This window comes from Dothidotthia symphoricarpi, assembly GCF_010015815.1.
Source record: "Dothidotthia symphoricarpi CBS 119687 unplaced genomic scaffold P153scaffold_21, whole genome shotgun sequence".
Taxonomy (NCBI): Eukaryota; Fungi; Ascomycota; class Dothideomycetes; order Pleosporales; family Dothidotthiaceae; genus Dothidotthia; species Dothidotthia symphoricarpi.
Genome location: NW_022985028.1, coordinates 664,143 through 687,184, shown reverse-complemented (window position 1 = coordinate 687,184; position 23,042 = coordinate 664,143). Strand labels below are relative to the sequence as shown.

The 23,042-nt window shown below is 55.0% G+C and overlaps 12 protein-coding genes across 12 annotated transcripts; 7 read left to right on the top strand and 5 right to left on the bottom strand.

The window, feature by feature from the left end:
- Positions 1–339: 339 nt before the first annotated feature.
- On the bottom strand, positions 340–1,965 carry P153DRAFT_390015 (uncharacterized protein; the record flags this gene model as incomplete). The annotated part of the gene is made up of 6 exons (XM_033670892.1): positions 340–714; positions 771–1,018; positions 1,072–1,117; positions 1,480–1,638; positions 1,705–1,824; positions 1,876–1,965. The coding sequence occupies 6 exons, from the start codon at positions 1,963–1,965 to the stop codon at positions 340–342; spliced, it is 1,038 nt and encodes a 345-aa protein (XP_033519562.1).
- A 1,317-nt stretch (positions 1,966–3,282) lies between these two features.
- P153DRAFT_300869 (uncharacterized protein) lies at positions 3,283–4,395 on the top strand (the record flags this gene model as incomplete). The annotated part of the gene is made up of 3 exons (XM_033664352.1): positions 3,283–3,609; positions 3,695–4,073; positions 4,124–4,395. 3 exons carry the CDS (start codon positions 3,283–3,285, stop codon positions 4,393–4,395), a joined length of 978 nt encoding a protein of 325 aa, XP_033519561.1.
- A 75-nt stretch (positions 4,396–4,470) lies between these two features.
- P153DRAFT_325683 (TIM21-domain-containing protein) lies at positions 4,471–5,327 on the bottom strand (the record flags this gene model as incomplete). Its single annotated transcript, XM_033665276.1, has 2 exons — positions 4,471–4,974; positions 5,028–5,327. The coding sequence occupies 2 exons, from the start codon at positions 5,325–5,327 to the stop codon at positions 4,555–4,557; spliced, it is 720 nt and encodes a 239-aa protein (XP_033519560.1). The 3' UTR covers positions 4,471–4,554.
- Positions 5,328–5,462: 135 nt separating this feature from the next.
- Positions 5,463–7,283, top strand: P153DRAFT_426154 (AAA-domain-containing protein). Its single transcript, XM_033672591.1, has 4 exons — positions 5,463–5,626; positions 5,684–5,963; positions 6,061–6,433; positions 6,496–7,283. The coding sequence occupies exons 1-4, from the start codon at positions 5,561–5,563 to the stop codon at positions 7,118–7,120; spliced, it is 1,344 nt and encodes a 447-aa protein (XP_033519559.1). The 5' UTR covers positions 5,463–5,560; the 3' UTR covers positions 7,121–7,283.
- Positions 7,284–8,020: 737 nt separating this feature from the next.
- Positions 8,021–9,349, bottom strand: P153DRAFT_390011 (uncharacterized protein; the record flags this gene model as incomplete). The annotated part of the gene is made up of 1 exon (XM_033670891.1): positions 8,021–9,349. One exon carries the CDS (start codon positions 9,347–9,349, stop codon positions 8,021–8,023), a length of 1,329 nt encoding a protein of 442 aa, XP_033519558.1.
- Positions 9,350–9,880: 531 nt separating this feature from the next.
- Positions 9,881–11,852, top strand: P153DRAFT_301071 (uncharacterized protein; the record flags this gene model as incomplete). The annotated part of the gene is made up of 2 exons (XM_033664363.1): positions 9,881–11,692; positions 11,751–11,852. 2 exons carry the CDS (start codon positions 9,881–9,883, stop codon positions 11,850–11,852), a joined length of 1,914 nt encoding a protein of 637 aa, XP_033519557.1.
- Positions 11,853–11,936: 84 nt separating this feature from the next.
- On the top strand, positions 11,937–12,470 carry P153DRAFT_121861 (uncharacterized protein). The gene has a single exon (XM_033661980.1). It carries the CDS (start codon positions 12,021–12,023, stop codon positions 12,351–12,353), a length of 333 nt encoding a protein of 110 aa, XP_033519556.1. The 5' UTR covers positions 11,937–12,020; the 3' UTR covers positions 12,354–12,470.
- A 2,168-nt stretch (positions 12,471–14,638) lies between these two features.
- P153DRAFT_300606 (uncharacterized protein) lies at positions 14,639–17,178 on the top strand (the record flags this gene model as incomplete). Its single annotated transcript, XM_033664340.1, has 5 exons — positions 14,639–14,995; positions 15,045–15,072; positions 15,136–15,827; positions 15,879–16,672; positions 16,791–17,178. The coding sequence occupies 5 exons, from the start codon at positions 14,639–14,641 to the stop codon at positions 17,176–17,178; spliced, it is 2,259 nt and encodes a 752-aa protein (XP_033519555.1).
- A 1,054-nt stretch (positions 17,179–18,232) lies between these two features.
- On the top strand, positions 18,233–19,827 carry P153DRAFT_370484 (meiotically up-regulated gene 64 protein). Its single transcript, XM_033669051.1, has 5 exons — positions 18,233–18,312; positions 18,379–18,451; positions 18,515–18,597; positions 18,663–19,260; positions 19,331–19,827. Exons 1-5 carry the CDS (start codon positions 18,269–18,271, stop codon positions 19,469–19,471), a joined length of 939 nt encoding a protein of 312 aa, XP_033519554.1. The 5' UTR covers positions 18,233–18,268; the 3' UTR covers positions 19,472–19,827.
- Positions 19,828–19,859: 32 nt separating this feature from the next.
- P153DRAFT_253739 (uncharacterized protein) lies at positions 19,860–20,474 on the bottom strand (the record flags this gene model as incomplete). Its single annotated transcript, XM_033662748.1, has 2 exons — positions 19,860–20,225; positions 20,322–20,474. Coding segments are annotated over 2 exons (519 nt in total), but the record flags the coding sequence as incomplete, so codon positions are not given.
- On the bottom strand, positions 20,322–21,087 carry P153DRAFT_349507 (uncharacterized protein; the record flags this gene model as incomplete). The annotated part of the gene is made up of 3 exons (XM_033666248.1): positions 20,322–20,705; positions 20,837–20,907; positions 20,980–21,087. Coding segments are annotated over 3 exons (360 nt in total), but the record flags the coding sequence as incomplete, so codon positions are not given.
- Positions 21,088–21,186: 99 nt separating this feature from the next.
- P153DRAFT_434826 (histidinol phosphate phosphatase H) lies at positions 21,187–22,551 on the top strand. The gene is made up of 4 exons (XM_033673108.1): positions 21,187–21,442; positions 21,500–22,033; positions 22,091–22,325; positions 22,395–22,551. Exons 1-3 carry the CDS (start codon positions 21,287–21,289, stop codon positions 22,322–22,324), a joined length of 924 nt encoding a protein of 307 aa, XP_033519551.1. The 5' UTR covers positions 21,187–21,286; the 3' UTR covers position 22,325; positions 22,395–22,551.
- The last annotated feature ends 491 nt before the right edge of the window (positions 22,552–23,042 follow it).

Here is a 23,042-nt window from a genome sequence, read left to right as displayed (position 1 = left end):
CTGATTTCTTCATAGAATTAAAATCCCAGAAAATCGAAAATATTTACTCAGACAATTATGTGTATCAGCTCTTACCTCAAGTTGTACAAGTCAACACAACGAATTATCACAAGTAGATCTCACCGTTGTGTACGAGAAGTACCAGATAGACCACCCCACCCCACCCCAAAACACAAACAACCACCAAAGTAGAATGACTCTACTCTGAAAAGTAGATCCAAGGCTGATTGTGCACAAGACTGCAATAGGCAGACCTAACATATAAGATGCTACAAAACCCAACCAAGGGTATGTATGGCATATCGCATACGCAGGAATGCCAAGCACAATGACAGAAACTCACCATACCTCCTTGCTCAACCACAGAGCGAACAGCCGACCAGATTTATATTCGGCAACTTCTCCCTCGGGAAGGAGAGGTATCTCATAAGCGATAGCTCCTCCTGACAAATCTTTTGTTATACGGCGGCGTATCTCGGTCCCCGTCAGTGCGGATACGTCTCTGGGGTCCTCTTCCTCAGTGTTTGCAAGTTGAACCCGAATATTGTCTGCGAATTCGATGATAGCCTGATATCCATCTACGACGTCTTTGCGGCCTTGTTTCCGCATCAAAAATTTGTATCGACGCCACAAGATGAGTGAGCCAACGGTCCAGATAAGTAGGCAGACAAGCATGACAATGAGCTGGATCATGGAGAACCCCCATCGATAGGTCTAGCCGAGCAATTAGGGCGTCTGTAGATGTACTGAGAGGAAGACTCATCACGTACCTCTAGACCCTGACAAGTCCCTTCCGATTTTATCCATGCTAAGTCGTCAGTCTGATTTGACGCCTCCCAAGTTGCTTTTGATTTGTTCGCAAACAGATTTTGATTGGTCTTCGGGTCCGTCCAGTTAGAGCCGCCTAGGTCGGGTGGTAGATGGAAGGCTGATATGTTAAGCACCGGAGGCGGAAGACTGATATTCACGAATATCGAGGATCTGTTTTCAGTGCCGTAAAAGCCGTAATTTGTGACGTCTATGGAGATCGGGCTAAAAATTAACTTGAAGCTAACAGGGTGTTGCACTTACGATCTGAGACATTCCTTCTCAGTTTACAATAGGACGTTTCTTCGGCCTGTAAGTTATAAGGATGATCACAATCTTTCGCAAACACAGGATCGCCTAAGCACCACTTGTCAGGTCATTGTTAGATATTGGGACATTATCATTCCATGTACCGCTCTTGTCCTCTAACACAAGAAAGTCGCGTGTCTTGTTGATCCTATCCCCATCATGTATGATGTATCAGATGACATGGAAGCTATTGAAATCGATGAGGTTGCCATCTCTATCAGGCACAAATCGCCCTACGCTTGCGCTGTAACCAGTTATAGCACTGCCAAGGGTTGGAAATGCTAAGAAAAATAGCATTGTAGCGATCATGAAGATCATTGCTACCTTAGAATGTAAGCCATGGCGATGGGTAAAGTCACGAACAGTACGCGGGATAGCAGTAAGAAGAGTTTCGTTCTGGAGGAAGATAGTCTGATAAATGTTGAATGTTACAGGTGTGACTTCTATAGACGTCGTAATATACATGGCGAATATGCGCCATGAGATAAACGCGAGTAGAGCTTGACCGCCGCGTCCAAAGATCTGGAAAGAATTCAGCCTCACCGAAAGGATTGATGAGCGACAATAGGCGTGGAATTTATCACTCACGATGTCTCCAGCGATAACGATTGTCTTTGCTTCAGTGAAGTTCAAAGTGCCCCATCCCAGTGTAATCTGGAAGAACCCGGAGCTAGACCAATGACGATAGTTCTCTGGATCGAGCCGAAACTGGCCGTCGGGCGTGTTGGGAACAGGTCAGGGCTCGCACGCAGTTCCTACAATCGCGTCAACATCCAACGACCGATATCCACCTTGAAGATTCAATGTTGATGCTATATCCGTCGCCCCATTAGACGGCAGGAGGTACATGATCCCCGGGCCCAGGGGAAGGATTTTCAGGGAGCGTAGTGCTCTCGCGGAGTGTGCTGTGCAGAATGTCTGTAGCGCCCAAAGAGATATCGTCTGTGGGGCTCCACGGGAAATCTTTCTTAGTCGGGCTCTGTTCTGTGGAGTTGTAGTCGGGGATGGCACTGGAACTTCCCTAGAGATCTATTGCGGATCGACGGTCATTTAGTAGACGTGGGTTAGATGGTTTGTCTATAAGACTGCAGTTTGAGTCTAGTAGTAAGCTCTAGGAATTACTTTTCATTAGGGTTTTGCTTTGAGTGGATGAGAGGATTTCCTTAACCCCCTTACTATTTGGCAGAACTATGGGAACAGCCTGTGGGAGTTTTGGTTGGGATTGGTTAAAACTCTGTAGTGTATATTGGTTTCTGCAATGCTGTTCTGGATTTGTTCTAGTGAACACTCTTGGTATTTTACTTGCTGTGTAGTGTAGGGTTTACTAGTATATTTCTCTATTTACCACAACACAAAATAACCCACTTTATCCGTACCAACTAACAACACGCTCTTGTCAGTCAGTCAGTCAGTCAGTCAGTCAGTCAGTCAGTTAGTCAATTAGCTGTACATAGCATCAGCGTCAGTATCAGCATCTAGAACACAGAACCCGAAAAAACGTATATACCATATATTTTCCTCGGAACTATCATCCAAATACCACTTCATGAACCTACGTTCCCATTCTATCTCTCCAAGACTGGAGAACTCCTGCTCATCTTATCGCCTGCTTCGTTCATTTACTTTCTTCGTACTTTCGGGGATACTAAACGACATGGTGAGTGAGTGAGTGAGTGAGTGAGTGAGTGAGTAAATAGCAGGAGCTAAATAAATGTACGTTTTGGAATTCTTGATGTGGGATGGGAGGGGTTGTCACGTCGAGGAAGTAGTGTTCTGGGTGGAAGATAGAAGATGGATGGATGGATGGGTGTTTTCTCTCACTTTTCACTTTCCACAGTGTTTCACCTAGCTTTCCATGTCCACCTTTACCTTTACCTGCATTACACACTTCAATGCACTGCATCATATGGATCGCTTAATTCCTCTACTTTACTTCGCTTTGCTATACAACAAACTCCTTCCACCCATCCAACCATCCAAACCACATCAACCCCAAACCCACACGCACACACGCACCCACGCACCCACCTACAAGCCATGAAATCTCCCCTAATCCCCATCCTCACGCTCATCCTGGCCCTCCTCCCCCGCACCCTCTCAACCCCCCTCCCCGACACCCCAATCTGGGACCCCTCCTGGTGCCGCGGCCAGCGCCTAACCCTCGGCATGCTCGCCCCCCCCGAAACCGCCAATAAATACCTAACCCCCCTCCCCAGCCCGTGGGACGGCGACCTCGCCTTCGAACTGCGCACATGGGGCTACCGCGAGCTCCCCTCCCAGCGCGACGACCTGTGCGACTTCGGTCCGGGGCAGCACGAGCTGCAGACGGCTTTTGCAGCGCTGGGCATGGATACGCGGGGTGTGGGGGAGGGGGGGTCGAATCAGTGTTTTCATGTTGAGCATGCGAATGGGAGGGCGGTGGAGAGGGGGAGGGATGGCAGGGTGCCTGAGGTGGAGAGGCAGACGTATGTTGTTGGGGGGGTGCGGTATCGGGTTTGTTGTTTCCTCTCCTTCCCTTTCCTACGTGTTTTGGAATTAGTGGGTTGGGCTGGGCTAGCTGACATGTTCTGTCCTACAGGTAACGCAGTCCTACACCACCCTCGCCATCAACCCCGCAGCCGGCGCGCTCTTCTTCCTCAACCGGCTCAGCCCTGCGCACGCCGCGGCGGAGAGCTGGGGCCTCGCGGGCCCCGAGGCGGTGCGCAGGGAGTGGCTGCCCGCGCTGGCGTCCAGCTCCGACATCGCGTGGGGCTTCTGGAACCGCGCGTGTAGCGCCAACCTGCACCATATCACCAAGATCTTCAGCTGCATGATCACGAACGAGGTTACGCTCGAGCTGATTGACGAGGCGCTGCGCACGTATCCGCTTGCGCCGGGGGAGAGCAGGCCCTTAGAGGTAGAAAAGTGGCCGGGGACAACGTTTCCGGTGCGGTTTGATGCTGCGTTGGCATTGCTGGGTATGTGTTTTTCTTCTGGGGGAGTGGGTGTGGTGCTGATTTGTGGGTAGGGTCGCCGAATGGGGTTGCCGCGGGCTACTTTTTGGCGCAGCATAAGGCGCAGTTGGGGGGGAATAAGTTCATTGAGCGGGTTACGGTGTTTCGACCGGATAGGGGGTTGATGCCGTATTTGCTGTTTTGGGTCGAGGATGCGCCGGCTGGGCCTGGGGAGGCGGTGGTGGATGAGAAGATGGGCCGAGATGGAGTGGAGCCGAGGATTGTGAAGCGTAGTGTGGATGGGAAGAATGTGGAGAGGGAGCATGTCCTGAGGGCTAAGCTGTGATGGATGGGGTTGAAGGAGGGTTGAAAGAAATTTGGAAATAAAAGTATGCTTGGACAAGAATATTCGGAAATAAGAGTGAAGTAATGGATAGTTTCAAGTCAGAACTTGTCTAGTATGAAGACTGTCTGAATTGGAGATGGGTATATACGTCACACATCCTCACCACCAGCGCGCCCCGAAAATCTTAGGGGCAACCTTGTCTTTCTTCTCATCAGCCACGAGATCAATCCTTTGATGCCCCTTGACATCAACAGCTAACTCGGCATACTCATACTCGTTCTGGCTCGGCCTCTTCACAAGATGCACATTCACGACACCCTGCCCCAGCGGCCCCTCGACATAAAATCTAAAACGCAGGTGGTCGGTACCCCACTTGTCTGTGTCCTCGGTGCTAGTGATGAAGCGGTTGCGGGCGTTGCGCGAGAAGGAAGGTTCGCCGTATGCAGCGATCTGTGAACCTTCGCCGAGCAGCTTCTGACAGCGGGCGTCGTCGCGGATGCGCGTGGTGGCGCGGTTGAAGTGGGCGGTTTTGGAGTCGGGGCTGAAGACGTCGCTGAAGAGGACGTAGCCCACGCCGGCCTGGGGGTGTGAGTATATATATGAACTCGTCATTGGAGACAGGGTGGACAAACCGTCGCTACTATCCCGACGACGACCACGACCATGTTGAAGCTCTGCTGCGTCGTCCGCACCGCCTTCTCCCCCGGCGACAGCTCAGACCATCGCACCTGCCCCGTGTCGCCCGTCAAGGTGATTGATTTCCGTGGCGGGGGTGCTGACGGGGTGTTGAGCGAGCTGTGCGTGGCTGGCGCATTGCGCGATGCGGAGAAGGCTGCACGGCCGACGGGTGCTCTTCTCGGGTGGATGCGCGGGAGGAGCAGAGACGGGCGGAGCAGCGAGATGACTTCGGTGGGTCTGTATACAGCGGCCATTGCGGGTGAATTGGGCTGCACGTGCAAGATGACGGTGCAGTGAAGCATGGAAATAGATGGGCATGGGCCAAGACCGAGGCTCCGCGCCACGCAGATGTGGCGGGACGTCGTCCCGACTTTTGGATGGACAGCGCCGTTGGAGACACACGCTCAACACGCACAATTACCCTCACCTCCCTATTTCTACGCGCCCCTCGCGTCGCCGAAGCTCGACGCACCCGAGGAGACGCAGGATGGCGTCCAACAAGAAGAGCAGCCTCACGGGCTACATCCCCGACATCCTCATGGCCGCCGCCGCAGTACGTCTGCAGCTCCCCGTCCGACACGCTCCCGACTGACAAAGCCCCCCCGCCCAGCCTCTCATAGCCTACTTCGTTATCCGCAATCTCCTCGCCCGCCTCGACCCCGATGCCCAGCAGAAGGAAGAAGCTCGCGCCAAAGCCTCGGCCGCAACACGCAAACTCGACGCCATCTTGACCAGCAAGCGCCGGAAGAGCTATGGCGGAGATGACAGCGACGACGAGACCGACTCGCGGCACACGCGCGCACGCATACAAGACCTCAACCTGAGCACCTACGAGCAGACCATCGCCATGGAGGTCGTTGCGCCCGAGGAGATCCCCGTGACATTTGACGGTACGTCACGAGCGATGCTACACCACACGCGAGGATGTTATATCCCGCACGAGGAGAGAACGGGAAACAGACATTGAGACAGCACTAACGACGCCAGACATCGGCGGCCTCGACTCCATCATCGAAGACCTCAAGGAATCCGTCATCTACCCGCTCACCATGCCGCATCTATACGCACACAGCTCCTCCCTCCTCAGCGCACCCAGCGGCGTCCTGCTCTACGGCCCACCCGGCTGCGGCAAGACGATGCTGGCAAAAGCCCTCGCACACGAATCCGGCGCCTGCTTCATCAACCTGCACATCTCGACCCTGACCGAGAAATGGTACGGCGACAGCAACAAGCTCGTCAACGCGGTATTCAGTCTCGCCCGCAAACTCCAGCCTAGCATCGTCTTCATCGACGAGATCGACGCGGTGCTCGGCCAGCGAAGAAGCGGCGAGCACGAAGCAAGTGGCATGGTAAAAGCAGAGTACGTTCCCATTTCCTCAACACCCCCACATTCACATCCACGACTAACCCCCACCTCCCCAGATTCATGACCCACTGGGACGGCCTCGCCTCCTCCACCACCTCCGGCACCGCCACCCCCCAGCGCATATGCATCCTCGGCGCCACAAACCGCATCCAAGACATCGACGAAGCCATCCTCCGCCGCATGCCGAAAAAATTCCCCGTCGGCCTCCCCTCCGCCCCCCAGCGCCAAAACATCTTCTCCCTCATCCTGCGCGGCACCAAAATCGACGCCCCGAACTTCGACATCGAGTACCTCGTTCGCGTGTCCGCCGGCATGTCGGGCTCGGATATCAAGGAGGCGTGTCGCGATGCGGCGATGGGGCCTGTGCGTGAGTTTATCCGCAGGAAGAAGGCGGAGGGTACGTTGGGGAGTAGTAGGGGGGTTGCGCAGGGCGATGTGAGGGGGCTTAGGAGTGAGGATTTCTTTGGGAGGGGGAGGGGGTTGCGCGAGGTTGGTGTGGATGTTGAGAGGGGGGTGAGCGCGAGGAGGAGTACGACGACGGTGCATACCACGTCGGAGTCTGGGGGGGTTAGTAGTGGGAGTATGAGTGGGAGTGGGAGTGGGAGTAGTGAGAGTGTGGGGAGTGGGGGCGAGTCGATGTATCATGATGGTGCGGATGTGGAGGGGGTGGCGGCTAGGTGAATGGGTGGGAAATGGTATTTGAGCTGCTGGTGTACATTTGGGCGGCGTTTTGGCATGGTGTGATGAATGAGGATGAGGTCATGTGTATATGGCGTTTTCGCGCACGAATAGCTACTGTAAATGCTGGCATGGATATGAAGGCAATTCAATCATGATCTTATACGTATACATTAAGTGGCAGTGTCTTCATTGCTGATACTCCATACTGTTTTGCGGTGCTGTGAGTAAGTACAGACAGGTACGCAGACATCATATCATACCATATCATACTGTAACATCTAACTTTCCATGACATGACAAGAAAAGATGAGTGTATACGCAGAGTCTCTATGTGGATTGCGATATACTCTGCCACCTCATACTCTTTCAGAGAGAGAGAGAGAGAGAGAGAGAGAGAGAGAGAGAGAGAGAGAGAGAGAGCGTGAGACTACGACTACCTCCGAAGCACAAAACTAGGTCCCAGTCCTACTCCCAGTCCACATGAAGAAAGATAACTAAGATGGAGGGTTAACTCCACACCACAATCAGTCATTTAGGCGATGAGAACCCGTGTGCGGAATCTACTACTACCGGTTGTGCTACTTGGGGGACTACGATGTCGTGTTGTGTGTCTTGAGGTTGTTATGGTGGTGTTTGGCGTATATATTGTTCTGTTGGAGTTGTGTGTGTATGTATGTGTATGTTGTGTGTGTATGCTTCACGGTGATGCTTGGAGGGAGAGATAAACGAGTAGGGATGGAAGTGTGAGGGTAGAGTAGAAAATATATTTACCAGGGTACCTACTGGTTGTATGGGATGGGACTAGAGGGGTTATACCGTTGACTGGATAGGGTATTGACTGAGTGTTTGAAGTGAGGTAAGAGTGCAAGGAGGTAAACGTCTGAACAAGGTAAAGATCAATCAACTCTCATGCAAGGCGGGATATCTGGCGAATTGCCTCGCTAACTCCCTCAGCTTGATGTCGATGCTGGATTTTGTCCCGGCTTGTCGCAGACCGCCATTGGCTTCTGCGCGCTGGAGGAAGGTCTGCGCTTTCAGCAGTTCTTTGCGGCCGTTGGTGAGGCGGGTGAGGTCTTCGGTGCTCAGATCTGAATGACCTTCATGATTTTCGTGGTCGGCGTCCATGTCCCAGTCCTCGTCTGCATCTGCGTCGGTCTTGCCGATGATCAAGTCGCTTATCCAGAGGGCAATGTTACCCCGTAAGTGCAATAAGCTGGCCTGTTTGTCGAAAGGTGGCGATGCAACGAGCTGGTCGAGCCGGTCGGCTATCTCCATAGCTCGAGCCAGCTCTGCGACTTGGATTTCGTCCTCTTGGGCAGGAGATATCTCGTCATGTACGCCCATTACACTGTCGATGGACATATCCCTCGAGCGCGATTCAGCATGGAACTTCCTTCTTGCGCGCCTGCTCTTCTCGCAGACTTCAAAGATCCATAGCGAGAACATGGCGGGGTAGAAGGTCTTCTCATCTGCTGCATTGCGCGGGGCTCTTCTATGGGGATACTGGACAATGAGGCGCTCGTAGTACTCTCTTGCACGTTCAAAGCCTTCTTCGGAATACATGCTGTCGGGGCTTGGATCACCAGACTGTTGATCACTGTTGTCGGCCAGGGGTTCTCCACGTTTTTGGTGGAGAAGGATTTCCGCGCCGATCCCCCAACGTCCGTGGTTGCGTGCTTCGATTGGACGGCCGCCGGCTACTTCAGTCCTCAAGATCATGCCCCATGCTCTTCCTGCACGATCGTAGTCGCCTTCGAGAAGGCAGCGGTGCATGACAGCTGACAGCACATTGAGGTGCGTTGTTTTCAGGGTGGTCGACTCAGACGCTGAAATGGCATTCAGGGGTGGCTTCACAGCGTACAGACGCGAGGGCAGTCCAGCAATCTCTCTTTCCACTTTCTTGGCCCCATAGTGGTCTCTGGAGGTCCTGGCAGGGGCATGAGGAAACGGCGATGGCGGGATCTCATACTCTTCTTCAGGCAACAAGCCTGCAGTGCGCAACTGAGCTAATTCCGGTGTGATAAGAGAGGAGTACGATTGGGCGGTTGAGCTTGCCGATCGTGTTGACCGTGTCCTTGGTTGGGGCTCTGGACTGGTTGGGGGCTCTTCTTCCTCATCTTCTCCCCCCGCGTCGTGTCGTTTGTGCTGTCTCTTCCTCGCGTATTGGCTTGCGCGCAGTGAGCGGGTGGTCTGCTGCTCAGCATGCAGTTGAGTAGCAAAGTAGTGCATGCTGGTGTTTCATCCAGGACCCAGATTCATGCAGCCATCTACCTGTAACGCTGCCCAACGGTAAGCCTAACGGCAAGTCTATCGTTGCAGCACGTGAGGCGAGAGTCGGAGAAGCAAGACAGACAGGCACGACGACGTTGGACGGACAGGCTCAGCGGAGTGGTGAGATGAAGGCGTTAGCGCCGCTTAGACAGGCTCGGCGCCCTACATGGCCGTCCGCCGTCTGGCACCCGTCACTCACCACATGCACCCCGGCTTGCGACACTCCCACACTCTTTCCCTTTTCGACTATTCTCCGGGCGCGCCTTCCTCGCTGGACGGCCAAAAAGCATGGGCAACACCACGTCCAGCAACGCCGAGCCACGCAGCCGCCGAGCCCGACGGACCTCATGGGCGCCCTCGCTGATGCGCCGCTCGACGCGGCCTGAGGACAGCGACGCACCGCGGCAACGAGGCGGCGACACACGACAAGCACAAAACGGCGACATGGCCACGCTGGAGGACCTGGGGCGGCAGTCGTCATCACGGCCCATGTCGCAGCGGATCAACCCGTTCCGCCGCTTCTCCTCGTTCCACGGGCGCCAGGATGCTGGTCCATCTCCGCCCGACGACTCCCGCCCAGCGCGCCCTCGCTCGCGACTGACGCGGGCGCGCACTTCACTCGGCTCCGTGAGCGGGCTGCTCCACGGGCGGCCATCGATGAGCTCGCCCGGCGGCGAGCCCGCCCAGCTGCGGGTCGTGGCCAGGGAGCAGTCTCGCGAGCGCGTCAGCCCGTTCCTCCCGCGCCTGCACGTCCCCGAGCTCGACATGGCCGACGACTTCGACCGCCTGCTCAGCAGCACCCCGCCCGACGACCGCGACGACCCCCAGCGGCCCCGCCTGCTGCCGCCGTCCAGCCCGCGCCGCGAAGGGCGCTCCCTGTCGATGCTGCCCGCCCAGCGCCGCCTCCGCAACATGATCGGGCCCTCGCGGCGCCGGCGCTCGCTGTGGCACGACGACGAGCACCTGGAGAACATGGAGCGGCTGCGGCGGGGCGAGGACCAGGCTGACGTGCTCTCGCGCCTGCTCTCGCTTGCCGCGGCTGCCACGGCCGCGTCGCTGGTCGGCGAAGACCACCAGGCCGCCACGCGCGACGGCACCTTCGACACGTTCCTGCAGTCGCTGCAGAACGGCAGCATCGCGTCGGCGCTGCGGGGGAACGAAGGCGCCGAGGGGGGTGAGGGCGCCGGCGGCAACGCGGCGCCGCTCAACTTCTTCCGCATGTTCAGGTTCGGCACGTCGGTTGGCAACACAAGAGGCGACGGGTCTGAACGTCGCGGCAGTGCGTCTGCGTCAGAGGGCCAGGACGGCGACGAGGACGGCGAGGGCCGCATGGTGCCCATCATCATCGTAGGCATCCGCTCCATCAACCCGGGATCTGGCGCAGGCTCAGACGACGGCAACATCCCGCCCTTCATCGACGCCCTGTCCAGCTTCCCCACGCCGCCCACGTCGGCGGGCGACACCAACGAGCACATCCTCCGCCCGCCCCAGAACGGCACGCGCTTCAGCCATCGCCGGCGGGCCTCGATGGGCGGCTTCAACTTCCCCTCCAACTACGACAGCCAGCGCCACCACCGCGGGAATATGAACGAGCGCCCACGCCCGTGGTCTCCACGTACCGACTCGTCTGCAGGCCCCGTGCCTCCCCCGCCCACGCCCGCGACCATCCTGGGCCTCTCCGCCGAAGCGTCAGGGACCACCACCCCGGCTACCTCAACGTCTCCTCCGTCACCCACCACACAGTCCACCGCCCCCTCACGGCGGAGCAGCTTTGTCCGCAGACCTGCTGGCGCCACCCTGGAACCCACTGCCGAAGAGCCCCAGACACATCATCGCACGCCCCGCCAGCGCCGCATGAGCGAATCCGACTTCACGCGGTACGGCCATGGCGCACAGAGGCGGAATGGCGTCGTCGAGCCCGACAACAACCCGGGTGAGGGGTCGAGGAGCTGGATCATCTACGTCCTGGGAGGCAGCTACCCAGAGAACCACCCCATCCTGACTACCCCAAGTCTCTTCACAGACTCGCCCACGTACGAAGACATGATGCTGCTCTCGTCCATACTCGGCCCGGCGAAACCGCCCGTTGCGAGTGAAGAAGACGTTGCAGCTGCGGCTGGGTTATTCATCATCCGCACCATCGCCGGCACACTCATCGCGGAGGCCGTCGACGGGGAGGACACAATCGATCTCGCGTCTGACGCGCGCTGTCTAGTGTGCCTGTGCGATTTCGAGGCCGAAGAAGAGGCGCGCAAACTGGTCAAATGCGAACATCTGTTCCACAAGATTTGCATTGATCAGGTAAGTCGAATCCAACTCTCACCATTCAATGTGTCGCTTACTAACCCCCCCCCCCCAGTGGTTGACCACAGGCCGCAACTCATGCCCACTCTGCAGAGGTCAGGGTGTCGACGAAACACCAGCCGATCTACGCGCCGAACCGGCAGAGGTAGTTGTGTGATGACCATGCACATCTACCTCCTCCTCCCAGCCGTCTTTCCACATCTCTTCTTCGAATACCCCCATCTTTAGCTGGCTCGCGAATCTCTTCCCATGTTGACTAACTCGGACGAGGCCTTCTCGACATGATCCGCCCACATCTTTCGGCAAAAGCATATGGCACTCTCATATGTTACTCAACTCGTCTTATCAAATCTGGAGCGTTTGGCGTAGCGTGGCAGCGTGTTTTTATTTTGCATTTTTTTTTGGGGGGCCCCAAATTACAAGGGCGCAGGGGGGGTCATCTCATATCTATCTATCTATCTGGTTTTGTTTTCTTCTCTTATACTGGGCAAATGGGGCATCTTTGAACGACATTGACGAATATTTTCTTCGTGTATATGCGGGTAGCACGGATGGGTTCAGCAGGGAGGTCTTGGTACGCCCCCTTTTTTTGAGACGACGACTGCGTGGGCAGCGTGGTAGTATTTGTCTTCACCGATCACTTGGTGTGCTGTGGTAGTCTAGTGATCAAATCAGAGGAACATGCTAGTTTCAACGCTCCCACATGGATGGCTTGTCTTGGGTCGTGCTTGGGTTTGCAGAAAGTTCATGGACTTGCGAATGTCTTCCTACATGTGATGGTGGCCCACTTGCACACATACATACATACATACTCACATACATACGTGGCCGTGATTCCGTCCCTACCTGCCCACCTACCTACCGTATGACTGTGCCCGTGCCGCGCGCAAGTCATGGAGTGAAGCGCATATCCAGCCAATGCGCACCACCCCCCACCCGTATCCACACTGCCGTCACTCCCGTCGCCCTTGAGCACCACACGTCTCGTTCAGGCAACCCATCCTGAGGGATCAGCAGCAGCAGCAGCAGCGCTGTGTGATAGGCGCCACGCGCGATTGACGCCGTTGGAGTGTCGGACCGAGTTGCACCAGTAGGTGAGGTAGCTTGCCGCTGGGAAAGGACGAAGGGAAGAAAGGAAGGAAGGAATAGTCGTACGAGGGTTATGAATAGAGAGTTTGGCATCATCTTATCTAGAGTTTGGGCGGAAAATCACTGCTTGTCTTGTCGTGGTGTGCAGGTGCACGGAGTGGACGGACTCCACTGTGGAGGATGAGGATGAGGATGGAAATGGAAGGAAGGGGGTCAGCTCAGCTCAGCTCAGCCATGTTCCTCTCGTTTTGTCGGATGTTGCACAGGTGTTTCGAATCCTGGAGTCTGCACTGCTTGCATGGGTTTTGATGAACAACCTGGCCTTGTTTCCTTCCCTGCGCGCTGGGTGGGGTGGGGGAGGGGGGCAAGAGGGAAGGAGGCAAGGATGTGTGTGTATGGTCGACCTTGCCTTGTTTCTCTTTCTAGGTATTCTGACGCATAGTTTTTTTTTTCTTGCTGGGCTGCTACGATCCATATGACAATCAATGATGAGCATCCATGTGCAAAGATCGGTAGGATTTTCTGACCATTCAATCGCCACGATTACGACATCTTTTCGCGAATCATCTCCCGAGTCACGCAGCGCCCTCTGTGCAAAGATTGGTGCAAGAATTCAACACAGTGGCAGTGGCATGATGGGTGGCGCGCTGTTCATGGCGGTTGGTACTGGTTCAATGTCGGTATTTGGGGAAGGTGCTAATTATTTTTCCTCCTTCAGGCAAACGATTGCCCTGACAGTGCGTGCTTTGGACATGCCGCGCCGAACGGGAGATGAACCCGCATCTCGAAGTGTCGAGGGATATCTCTGCCGAAGTAGCCTTAGCACTAGGCCCAGCGCCGTCGGAACCAAACTTCGAGGCTCCTTGGCCCGGTCAACGAGCTTGTTCGTCAGGAACCAGATGGGGTAAGGTAGGAACCGGCACTTGGACTTTTGTCCAGCGCCCCAACCTCGGACGTTATTCGCTGCACAAGTCCAGTGTATAGAGCTGCAAGGCCCCACCTCTGGTCGGACGCGGCGCGCATCATTTCCGGGAAGGCAGTCCTCCGCTGCAAAGGCGATCCGCGTCGAGCGCTGCACAATGCACAATGCACATGGTCGACTGCGTTTCCCAAAGAGCCAAGAAGAGTCGGCGGGTCAGAGCATGGACGGTGATCCGAGTTGCGCATGCGGGGGCCTGGCACTCCTTTTGACATGGGCGTCGTGGGCCCGTTGCTCAGTTCACCGAGCGTCGATAACGCCTAGCCTAAGGCCGCAGCATGCATGTGCAGCTAATCTTTTGACAGAAGCGCGGAGTGCGGAACGGGTGCGGTGCCCAGCCACGGGGTCCGTCTCCGTCCGGCGTCCTATGCCCAACGTGCAGCAGGGAGCATCTCACACGTTGCTTTTTCCTGGCGTCAATCATTGCTTCTTCTCCCTGCGAAACGAAACAGAGGGCTCATGTCATGGCCTAGCGGCTGCCGTGCGACCTCCACAGCTGTCGTCCCAGTCCAGAGTGGCACTGCGCCCGCCTCCGTCGTCAACAGTCGTGGAGCCTGTGTCGAGACTCTGTTGCGCCTCTCTAGCCTACTTGGCCATTGACAGTAGCGCACCCACCAGCGTCTCCTGGCATTGTCCTCACCTACGGGCTCGACCACCCAACCCTGCATGTCTGCCTATGAGCTCCATCACCTTCAATCCACGCTCCACTGTTCCTGGCACCCTGCTGGAGAGCCATTGTCAAGCACGGGCGATCGTTCGTTCTCCAATCCCTGCATCTGGACCTGGATGACGTTGATCGCATTTCGGCACGCCATCCGTCACAAACACCAAGCACTTCACTACCGTGCTGTCTTTTCACAGCATCTCGAAAAAATATGTCGAGATACTACCCGCCAGGCCATGACATTCCGACCCAGTACTATGATGTCGACCCCAGCGCCCCGCCGAATCACGTTGCTCCAAGTGCCCCACCAGGGATCGCCCCGGACACTTCTTACCCTTCAGGAATAACTGAAAACCCATTCCATCCTGGAGTACAAGGCCCTTTTGTACAATATGCAGATCCACATGTGCATTCCAATTACGCAGACGAGTACGATGATGTCCCGGGGCCTCTTGGTCCTGGGCAAGGCGCATCCGCCCGCCCGCGAAGACGCCTAGGTCCGGGAGAGCAAGTCAAGCATCGTCGGACTCGGAGCGGCTGCTTTACGTGCAGACATCGCAGAGTCAAGGTAACCGCGCAGTGTCACCAATTTGAAGACATGACTGATGGACTTGTAGTGCGACGAGAGCCATCCTGTGTGTGAAAGTAAGCTTTTCCTCCTACGCCTGGGTGTGATTTAACACGGCCGATCTAACAGTTCTTGACTAGGATGCCGGAAGGGTGGCCGCGAGTGCATCTATCCCGACACTCAGGGCAGTCAGAAGCTAGTTCGTGGATTCAAGTCGGGTAAGTCTGGCTCGACAGGAAGTGTTTCGTCTCCTGAAGACCACGAAGAAGATGGCAAGGAGCGGCTGGCAGCTATTCTTGACGACGAGGACGGGGACTACGAGGAAGATGCTGGGTTCATGTCGAGGGAGCAAGACTTGCGCGATTCTTCCAACACACCAGCGTCACTCATCGACCAGAGCACTTCGCCGTCTACCGAAGCTTCCTCCACAGTCCCAACGTCTAACCAACCGAGTTTATCACGGAGAGGCAGCACGCAGGCAACCAAGATCGCACCGCCAATGAAGAGCGCTTCGACAGAAGCGCAAAGTGTCCAGTTCTATCTGAACTACTTCAAGAACCACATGTCCTCTCATCACTACTCACTCAAGCGCGACGCTCAAAATTTCATCAAAGTCGATCTTCTGGCTCAAGCCATGAAGTTTGAACCGTTGAAGTATGCGGTGGTGGGTTATGCAGCGTACTTCCACACGCTCTCTCAGCCAGACGGCCGCATCTCCACTTTCCTCCAGTTCTACAATGAATCCGTGTCGCGACTCCGGGTGGCCATTACGAAAAACAAGAAGCATGGGCTTGCGACGTTTTTGACAATCTTACAGCTCGCGAGTATAGAGGTTAGGGTATCCGCAGCCTTTGACATGTAACACGCTGATGAAGCTTGACAGGAGATGCTCGGTGACTGGGTCAACCTTATGGGCCACCAGAAGGCTGCTTTCGAGATGCTCATCCGCCTCTACACAGTGGAGACTATCACCAAGTCGCAGTTCCTACTCAAAGTCCTGCTGTGGTACATCCGGTTCGATTTGTTTGTCGGGTTCCAATCGGGCGGAGAATCAGTACTCAGCCGAGAGTGGTATGTGGCCGCTCACGATCGCTACGTGGAGCAACTCCGCGAGAACCCAAACGACCTGGACTTGCTGTACGAGGAGCGTTTTGCTTACTCGCGGCTGGTGGCGAAGGACTCGAATGATCTGTTTGCTCGGAAGGGCAAGGGACTGCTCAGCGATCAGGAGTTTATGTTACAACTGTCTGTTTTGCAAGAGAAGGTGGACAATATGGAAGACGATATCGGCCCGACTCTTTTGGATCCCAGATACAAGGTCAAGTGTATCCCGGGCGAACCTGGTCCCGACGACATTGTCAACCCGTATGAGCCGGACGTTATGTGGGGCGAGCCTCTGTGGACGTCGAACTTTCTTCTGCTGGATGTGTGGGGGATCATGATCATGCACTATGTCTCGACGGCGATGGCATTGCGCAGGCCGACTAATCCTGAACTACCTAATATGGCGTATAGGGCGGCGCAGTTGTTCGAGGCACTGTGCGCTTATCCTCATGCTCCGCTGGGGACGATCATCGAGGCGCAAATCACGCTCGCTATCTCTACGTTGTTTTTACCGAGAGACTCCAAGACAATACAGTGGTGTCGACGGACTTTTGCTAAGGTTGAGGCATCCGGGTGAGTGGCTTTTGGTTTCTTTGCGCGGTGTTTGACAGTCGAGTTTGGTCTACGGGCCGGCTTCAGATCTACATCGACAGGCACTATTTTCGCTGATATTTGCTAACCTGTGACATAGATATATCTATTCAGACGTCATGCGAACGCGTATGCTCGAGTCTTACGGACTTAGCCCCTCGGACTGGTGGCTTCCCAACGACGAAGCATGTCCGCCCATCATTCGCTCGATCAAAAACTTCATCCACGAGCGAGCAACAGCGCCCAAAGACCAAGTGTCCGACGACCTGAAAGAAATGAGGGGCATCTTTGGCTCTATGACAATCTCCGACTCTCCGGATAGTGTGACCGTCACAAGCTCTGATTACGCCGGAGGCGCGAGCGCACAGGGAAATTTCGACATGTTCACGAGAACAGACGGGTCTCCGGAATCTGTCGATTGGGGGTCGGGATATGGCGGCGACCGCAAGCAATCGATCGCGGGGTCAATGTCGCAGTACTCTGTATAGCGGACATGGAATCGACTGACGGATTGCGGCACGACAACGACCGTCAGCCAGTCGTGCAACGAACAGATAGACACACACGTCACGACCAAGTTTTCTGGACATTGGATGCATGCAGTTCGAGCAAGCTGACATCCGCAAAAAAACGCTACCTTCACGCACGCAAGCATGCAGTCAGTCCCGTTATTTCCGACTGTCGTCGCAGCTATGCTTCCGAGAGGCGTTCGGTGACACGTGGTCGACACATGAATTGGCAGCGGTATCCCCCTGCTTTCTCCTAGGGCGCACAGCAGCAGGCCGCCCGCCGTCAACGTGGAACGTCACTGCAGCGGACTTGGATCAATGCGGTGAATTTGGGCGAGGCCTGCCCCGCTATGCGATAAGTCGTTAGGTGCCCTGCCGCACGGTAGCTTTGACGTCGTCGGTGCTTGGCAGGCGATCTGCAAGGGGCTTAGGAAGGGCGAACTTGTTGTGTAAGAGGGATTGGGGGTTGCGTTTGGTACGGGGCCATGTTGGGTAAGAGAGGGAGATATCCTGGCGGGGTTTATCGAGGTATTTCGGTCATGGCGCATGGGGTGGGGTTCTCTTCTTCTCATCTTACAACATCCGACGTGCACGGGTTGGGTTGTTGGAGGAACTTGTACGATATAGGTGGATGGGTGGGTGGTTTCTTGCACATGTTTATTCTGCTGGACTCGAGTGTCCTGGTGTGTGTTTGGGCTGTTGGAGGCGGGTAATACGTGCATTGCGATGGTTGCGAGATTTTAGCATCAGCATCGGAGGAGTTTGAGTGTAATGCAAAAAGATCTTTCTTGTAGAGTACAACTATAATGAATTTGTTCTTCTCGTCGAATAAATCACTTCTTGTCTTCATGAATTACACGCACATATTTATCAGCCTTACCCTCAAATCACTCGCAGAGTTCAGAAAGCAGATAGTAGGTCCCAGACCGGGCTTAGTGTGCCTGCAGGGATCAAGGGCGGAATATCGAGGGTTCAACCACATGAAAGCCGTCTCAGCACAACCACCACGGAACGCACCCCACGTTTGGAACCACTCTTCTCCCCCAACATCTTACCCACATACGTCAGCATGGAGAACCTCGGAAAGATCTCAGCCTTCGGGAAGAACATCTCGTATGTCCCCCAAACGCTTTTGCTTGGCTTGCGCAGTCGGAGATAATGCTGACATGGCTTCCGCAGTGCTTCCTTCACACCATGGGCGGCCAGGACACAGCAGTTTGTCAAGGAGCAGGTCGGCCAGGTCGAGGATAAGGTGCGACGGCATGGTCATGCTGCTGATGCTGGTGCCAGCCGATACTGATACGACGCCTGACAGACGCAACTCCCCCCCGACTACATCGAGCTCGAGAAGCGAGTCGATGCCTTGAAGCGGGTGCACACGACCATGCTGCAGGTCACGTAAGTGGCACCCACCCTCTACCGGCGCGCAACGACGCAGTCTGACACGCCCCCGTCCCCTCCAGCTCGCAGTACGCAAACGAAGCGTACGACTACCCAGCCAACCTGCGCGAGTCCTTCAACGACCTCGGGCGCACAGTCTCGGAGAAAGTCACCCTCCTCTCCAGCGCCACTTCGCCTGCAGAAGCCCAGGCCGCCCTCTCCGCCCCGCCCTCCGCAAAGCCCCAGCCCAAAACCTTCAGCCATGCCGTCGCCCGCGCCGCACTCAACAGCTCCCACATGCTCACCGCAGAGCAGTCGAACTCCAGTGAGGACCCGCTCGCTACGGGACTCGAGAAGTACGCCATCGCTAGTGAGAAGCTGGGCGACGCGCGGTTGGCGCAGGACGCTCAGATCCAGAGCCGCTTCCTCGCCGGCTGGAGCACAACGCTCAACACCAACATCCAGTTTGCGACGCGCGCGCGCAAGGCTGTCGAGAGCTCCAGGCTCGGCCTCGATGCGACCAAGGCTAGTGCCAAGGGCGGTGCGTTTGTGCTGCCCGGCCAGGCTGGACGGGGCCATGGCATGGAGGAGGACCTGAGTGAGGAGGCGAGGGCGAAGATCGAGCAGGCTGAGGATGAGTTTGTAGGCCAGACAGAGGAGGCGGTCGGCGTCATGAAGAATGTGCGTTGTCCAACTGGCACCCACTCATATATTCACACTCAGAGACGTATGCTGACTTGTACGTGTATAGGTCCTCGACACACCCGAGCCCCTGCGCAACCTCGCCGACCTCATCGCCGCCCAACTCGAGTACCACAAGAAGGCGTACGAGATTCTGTCGGAGCTGGCTCCTGTCGTCGACCAGCTCCAGCTTGAACAAGAGGTGCGTTAGAATCATGCTTCGCAGATCTTGCTCTTTCCTTCTCTATCTGCCTACCTGCCTGCCCCTTTGTCTGATGCCGTTTTGCAGCAGAAATATCGGAGCCCTAACTGATGAGGCTTTGTGCGCGTGTTAGGCTAGCTACCGCGAGGCGAGGGATAACGCTTAGACGTGTAGGGTGAGGAGTGAGGAGTTGGGATGGAATGGGGTGGATAGATGTTTCGCGCTCTTGCACGTCGAGATGCGTCACTTGGCTTGATGGATGGATGAAAGGATGGATAAACGAGATAGCCTTGCACTCAGCATACTTAGTCCATGATTGACCGACTATCCCTTTCGCCTTTTACTTGAATACACTACACCCTTCCCCCTCTTCCCCCCCTCCTCCCCCCCCAGCAGCAACAAACCCCCTAACAACCTCCTCCACCCACCCCGCAGGCACACCAAGTCTAACAGCATCCCCCACCCCCCGATTCACCCGCCCAACATACTCCCCCCCCGCCTCCCCTACCCCCGTCCGCCGCCGGTCAATATACACAAGCATCACCCGCCGCGCCTCACCCGGCGCCCGCGTCGTATCAACCGCTTCATCGAGCGTGCTGGGCCAGAACGCGCATGGGAGGTAAGTCTTCGTGTATGCGGTTGGGACGCCTTCGTAGGCGTCGAGGAGGGACTCGTTGGAGGGGGGGAGGTGGTAGGCGAGGCCGTATACTGTACTTTCGTTGGGGTGGGAGGGAGCTGGGGAAGATAGGGGGGAGGTGGTTGACTGGGTTGTAGAGGGTTTTGGGGATTGGGATGGTGTTTTCGAGGTTTTGGAGGATGGGATTTTTGAAGTTTTTGACGATGGGGGGGAAGGAGGGACGGCAACGATGTTCGCGTATCCTCGCGTGTTGATTATCCATTTGTAGTTTTCGAGGCGTGCGATTCCGGCGTAGGTTGCTTGGGGGCAGCGGGTGGACATTTGGAGGAGGCTGAGGTTGGAGCCGTAGGCGAAGTAGAGGGTTTGCGGTTGGGGTTTGGCGAAGGGCATCTTCGGATGGGGTGGTTTGAGTGCTGCGTGTTATCCTAGGTAGCCTTTGGTTCTGAGGGGTGGGTTTTCAGGGCTTCAGGACGGCAGTGTAGAGAACAATTGACTGGCCGTTGTGCTGTGGTATTTGTACTGGGAAAGAAGTCGACGGGGGTGTCGATGATGAAACATGATCTGAGATACCAATCTAGTCTTATACGATGTGAGCATGTGAAAATACTGGGAGTCGTTAGCAATGGTGAACAAACTTCGTGAGAAGAGTATGTAATAGGCGCTCCAGCCGTTGGTAGAGGTGTCATCAGATCTCCTCGTCGGCGGTACTGAAGACCAAACTTTGTGCGGTGACTCACTTGTACTTCTCTTGATTCGCCAATGCAGTTATAAAAACTGATATGTGTTTTGGAGAAGTTGGTCCATCACACTTCCATACAGAGTCAGAATAGAAAGAACCCTCACCAAACCAAATCAATCGCAGAGAACATTAAGAGCCTACCTGCTTTAGAGCAACAACACGCAATAATAGCAAGCTGTTAGAAGCTAAGAATCTGGCTCGATATAAAGAGGAATCTGCGGCAGAGAGTTTAGGTGTGGGAAATAGACGTTCCGATTCCGAGATTCCGATTACGTCAGTGAAGTCGAAATTTGGTTCTTTAGGTTGTCCCGCTCTCGACGACTGCTGCCTAGGTTGAGTTGGATAACGTATAAGAAGTGACTGTTGTTCAGATCTATAACGAAACAATTCTTTACTCTACCTTTAAATTGCAATTTTCAGCACGAATCGAGAGGTGAAAACGGAAGAAATGCCCTATTCTCATCATAGCCACTCTGGCCAGTTCTGCGGCCATGCGAAAAATACGCTGGAAGAAGTTATTCAAGAAGCCATAGCCAAGGGCTTTCATACGTTCGCTCTTACCGAACACATACCCAGGCCTGTGATAGATTTCTACCCGGAAGAAGTATGTGTGTCGGAAAAGTCATCTTGGTAGAACGAGTAGCTGATGTGTATGTTGTAGATCAACAGCCATAACGAAGAGAGCCAGGTCAAGCTCTTTGACGACTTCATCACCGAGGCCCATCGACTAAGAGATGCATACAACGGCAAGATCCAGATTTTGATCGGATTCGAGTCTGAGTGGATTCGGCCCGCTACTCTGACTATGATTCAGAGCATCCTTGACAAGTACACCTTCGACTTCTTCATTGGTTCTGTTCACCATACCCACACCATACCCATCGATTTTGACCGGGCGATGTATGACCAGGCGCGAGATAAGGCCGATGGAACGGATGAGAAGCTGTTCGAGGACTACTTCGATTCACAATACGCCATGCTTGAAGCACTTCGACCACCCGTTGTTGGTCATTTCGATCTCATACGTCTGCTGAGCGACCATTGCGATGTCGAGTTTGAAGGCATGGGTGGTGTGTGGGAGAGGATGGAGCGCAACCTGAAATACATCGCGTCCTATGGTGGCCTGCTCGAGTTAAATTCGGCAGGCTTGCGGAAAGGTCTGGCCGAGCCGTATCCGTGTCTATCCATCTGCCAGGTATGTCACACTGACCCATTTATACAACAAGGCATCATCAGCTCACTATATCCACAGATGTTCCTGCGCATGGGCGGAGGTTTCGTCATGTCCGATGACAGCCATGGTATCGATCAAGTCGGCACCCACTACGGGGGTTTGATGGCGTTCATACAAAAAGCAGGGATCGCAGAGATATATTACTGTGATTGCGCCGGATTACGGAAGGACGACCGCTTCCCCAATGCAGGTTTCTCCAGCATCACTGTCGCTGACCTGGTACAATTGCCGTTCTGGAACAACTTACGATGAGGTAGGTCTCGAACTTGTCGTGTTTTATGACTCGGAGCCTTTTCCCGTCCAATGACATTGTGTATGCCAGTAACGGTCAACTCGCTGCAGACCCGCATATCATCTGAATGCATCTGAATGCATACCTACCCCCCTGATGCGGGCCTTGACTCTTGTCTCTGAATGTCAGCCATGAAACTGTAGTTCAGCCGCCGCAACCGCTCCAGCAGAACAGTCGGAATCGGTACATCCCAAGCCGTTGGATTCTCAGGTGGCTACTCAGGGCCTAGTGCGTCGTTTTTCACGCCGATTGGTCGGACCACGTTTGTCTGTTTATCATGACACATGGACCATTGTGAACGGGGTTGCTCCGTCTACAGCTATTTGTAAACCATGTTGAGACTTTTGTAGATCGTTGATCTGAGTATGAGGCTTGCGCTTACCGCGAAAAGCACACTGTACGCAATATGATAGTCATGTTCCTTTATTAAGCTTCGCGAACCACGTTTGAAACTGTTTCCATGTGGGTCAAGGATGGTGGGGAAACCGGATGTTGATCCGTTGTGTTCATGATTGGTACCTAGGCTGTGACCGGATCTCGGGATCCACTTCTAGAACAGCGACTAACAAATGTTCGTTGTGATTGAGGGTAACGCGGTGAAAAGATGGACCCAGGTAGAACGTTTAAAAAACCGGTTGCGCGTGGTCACCGATTTAGAAAACATTTTGATCTACATTG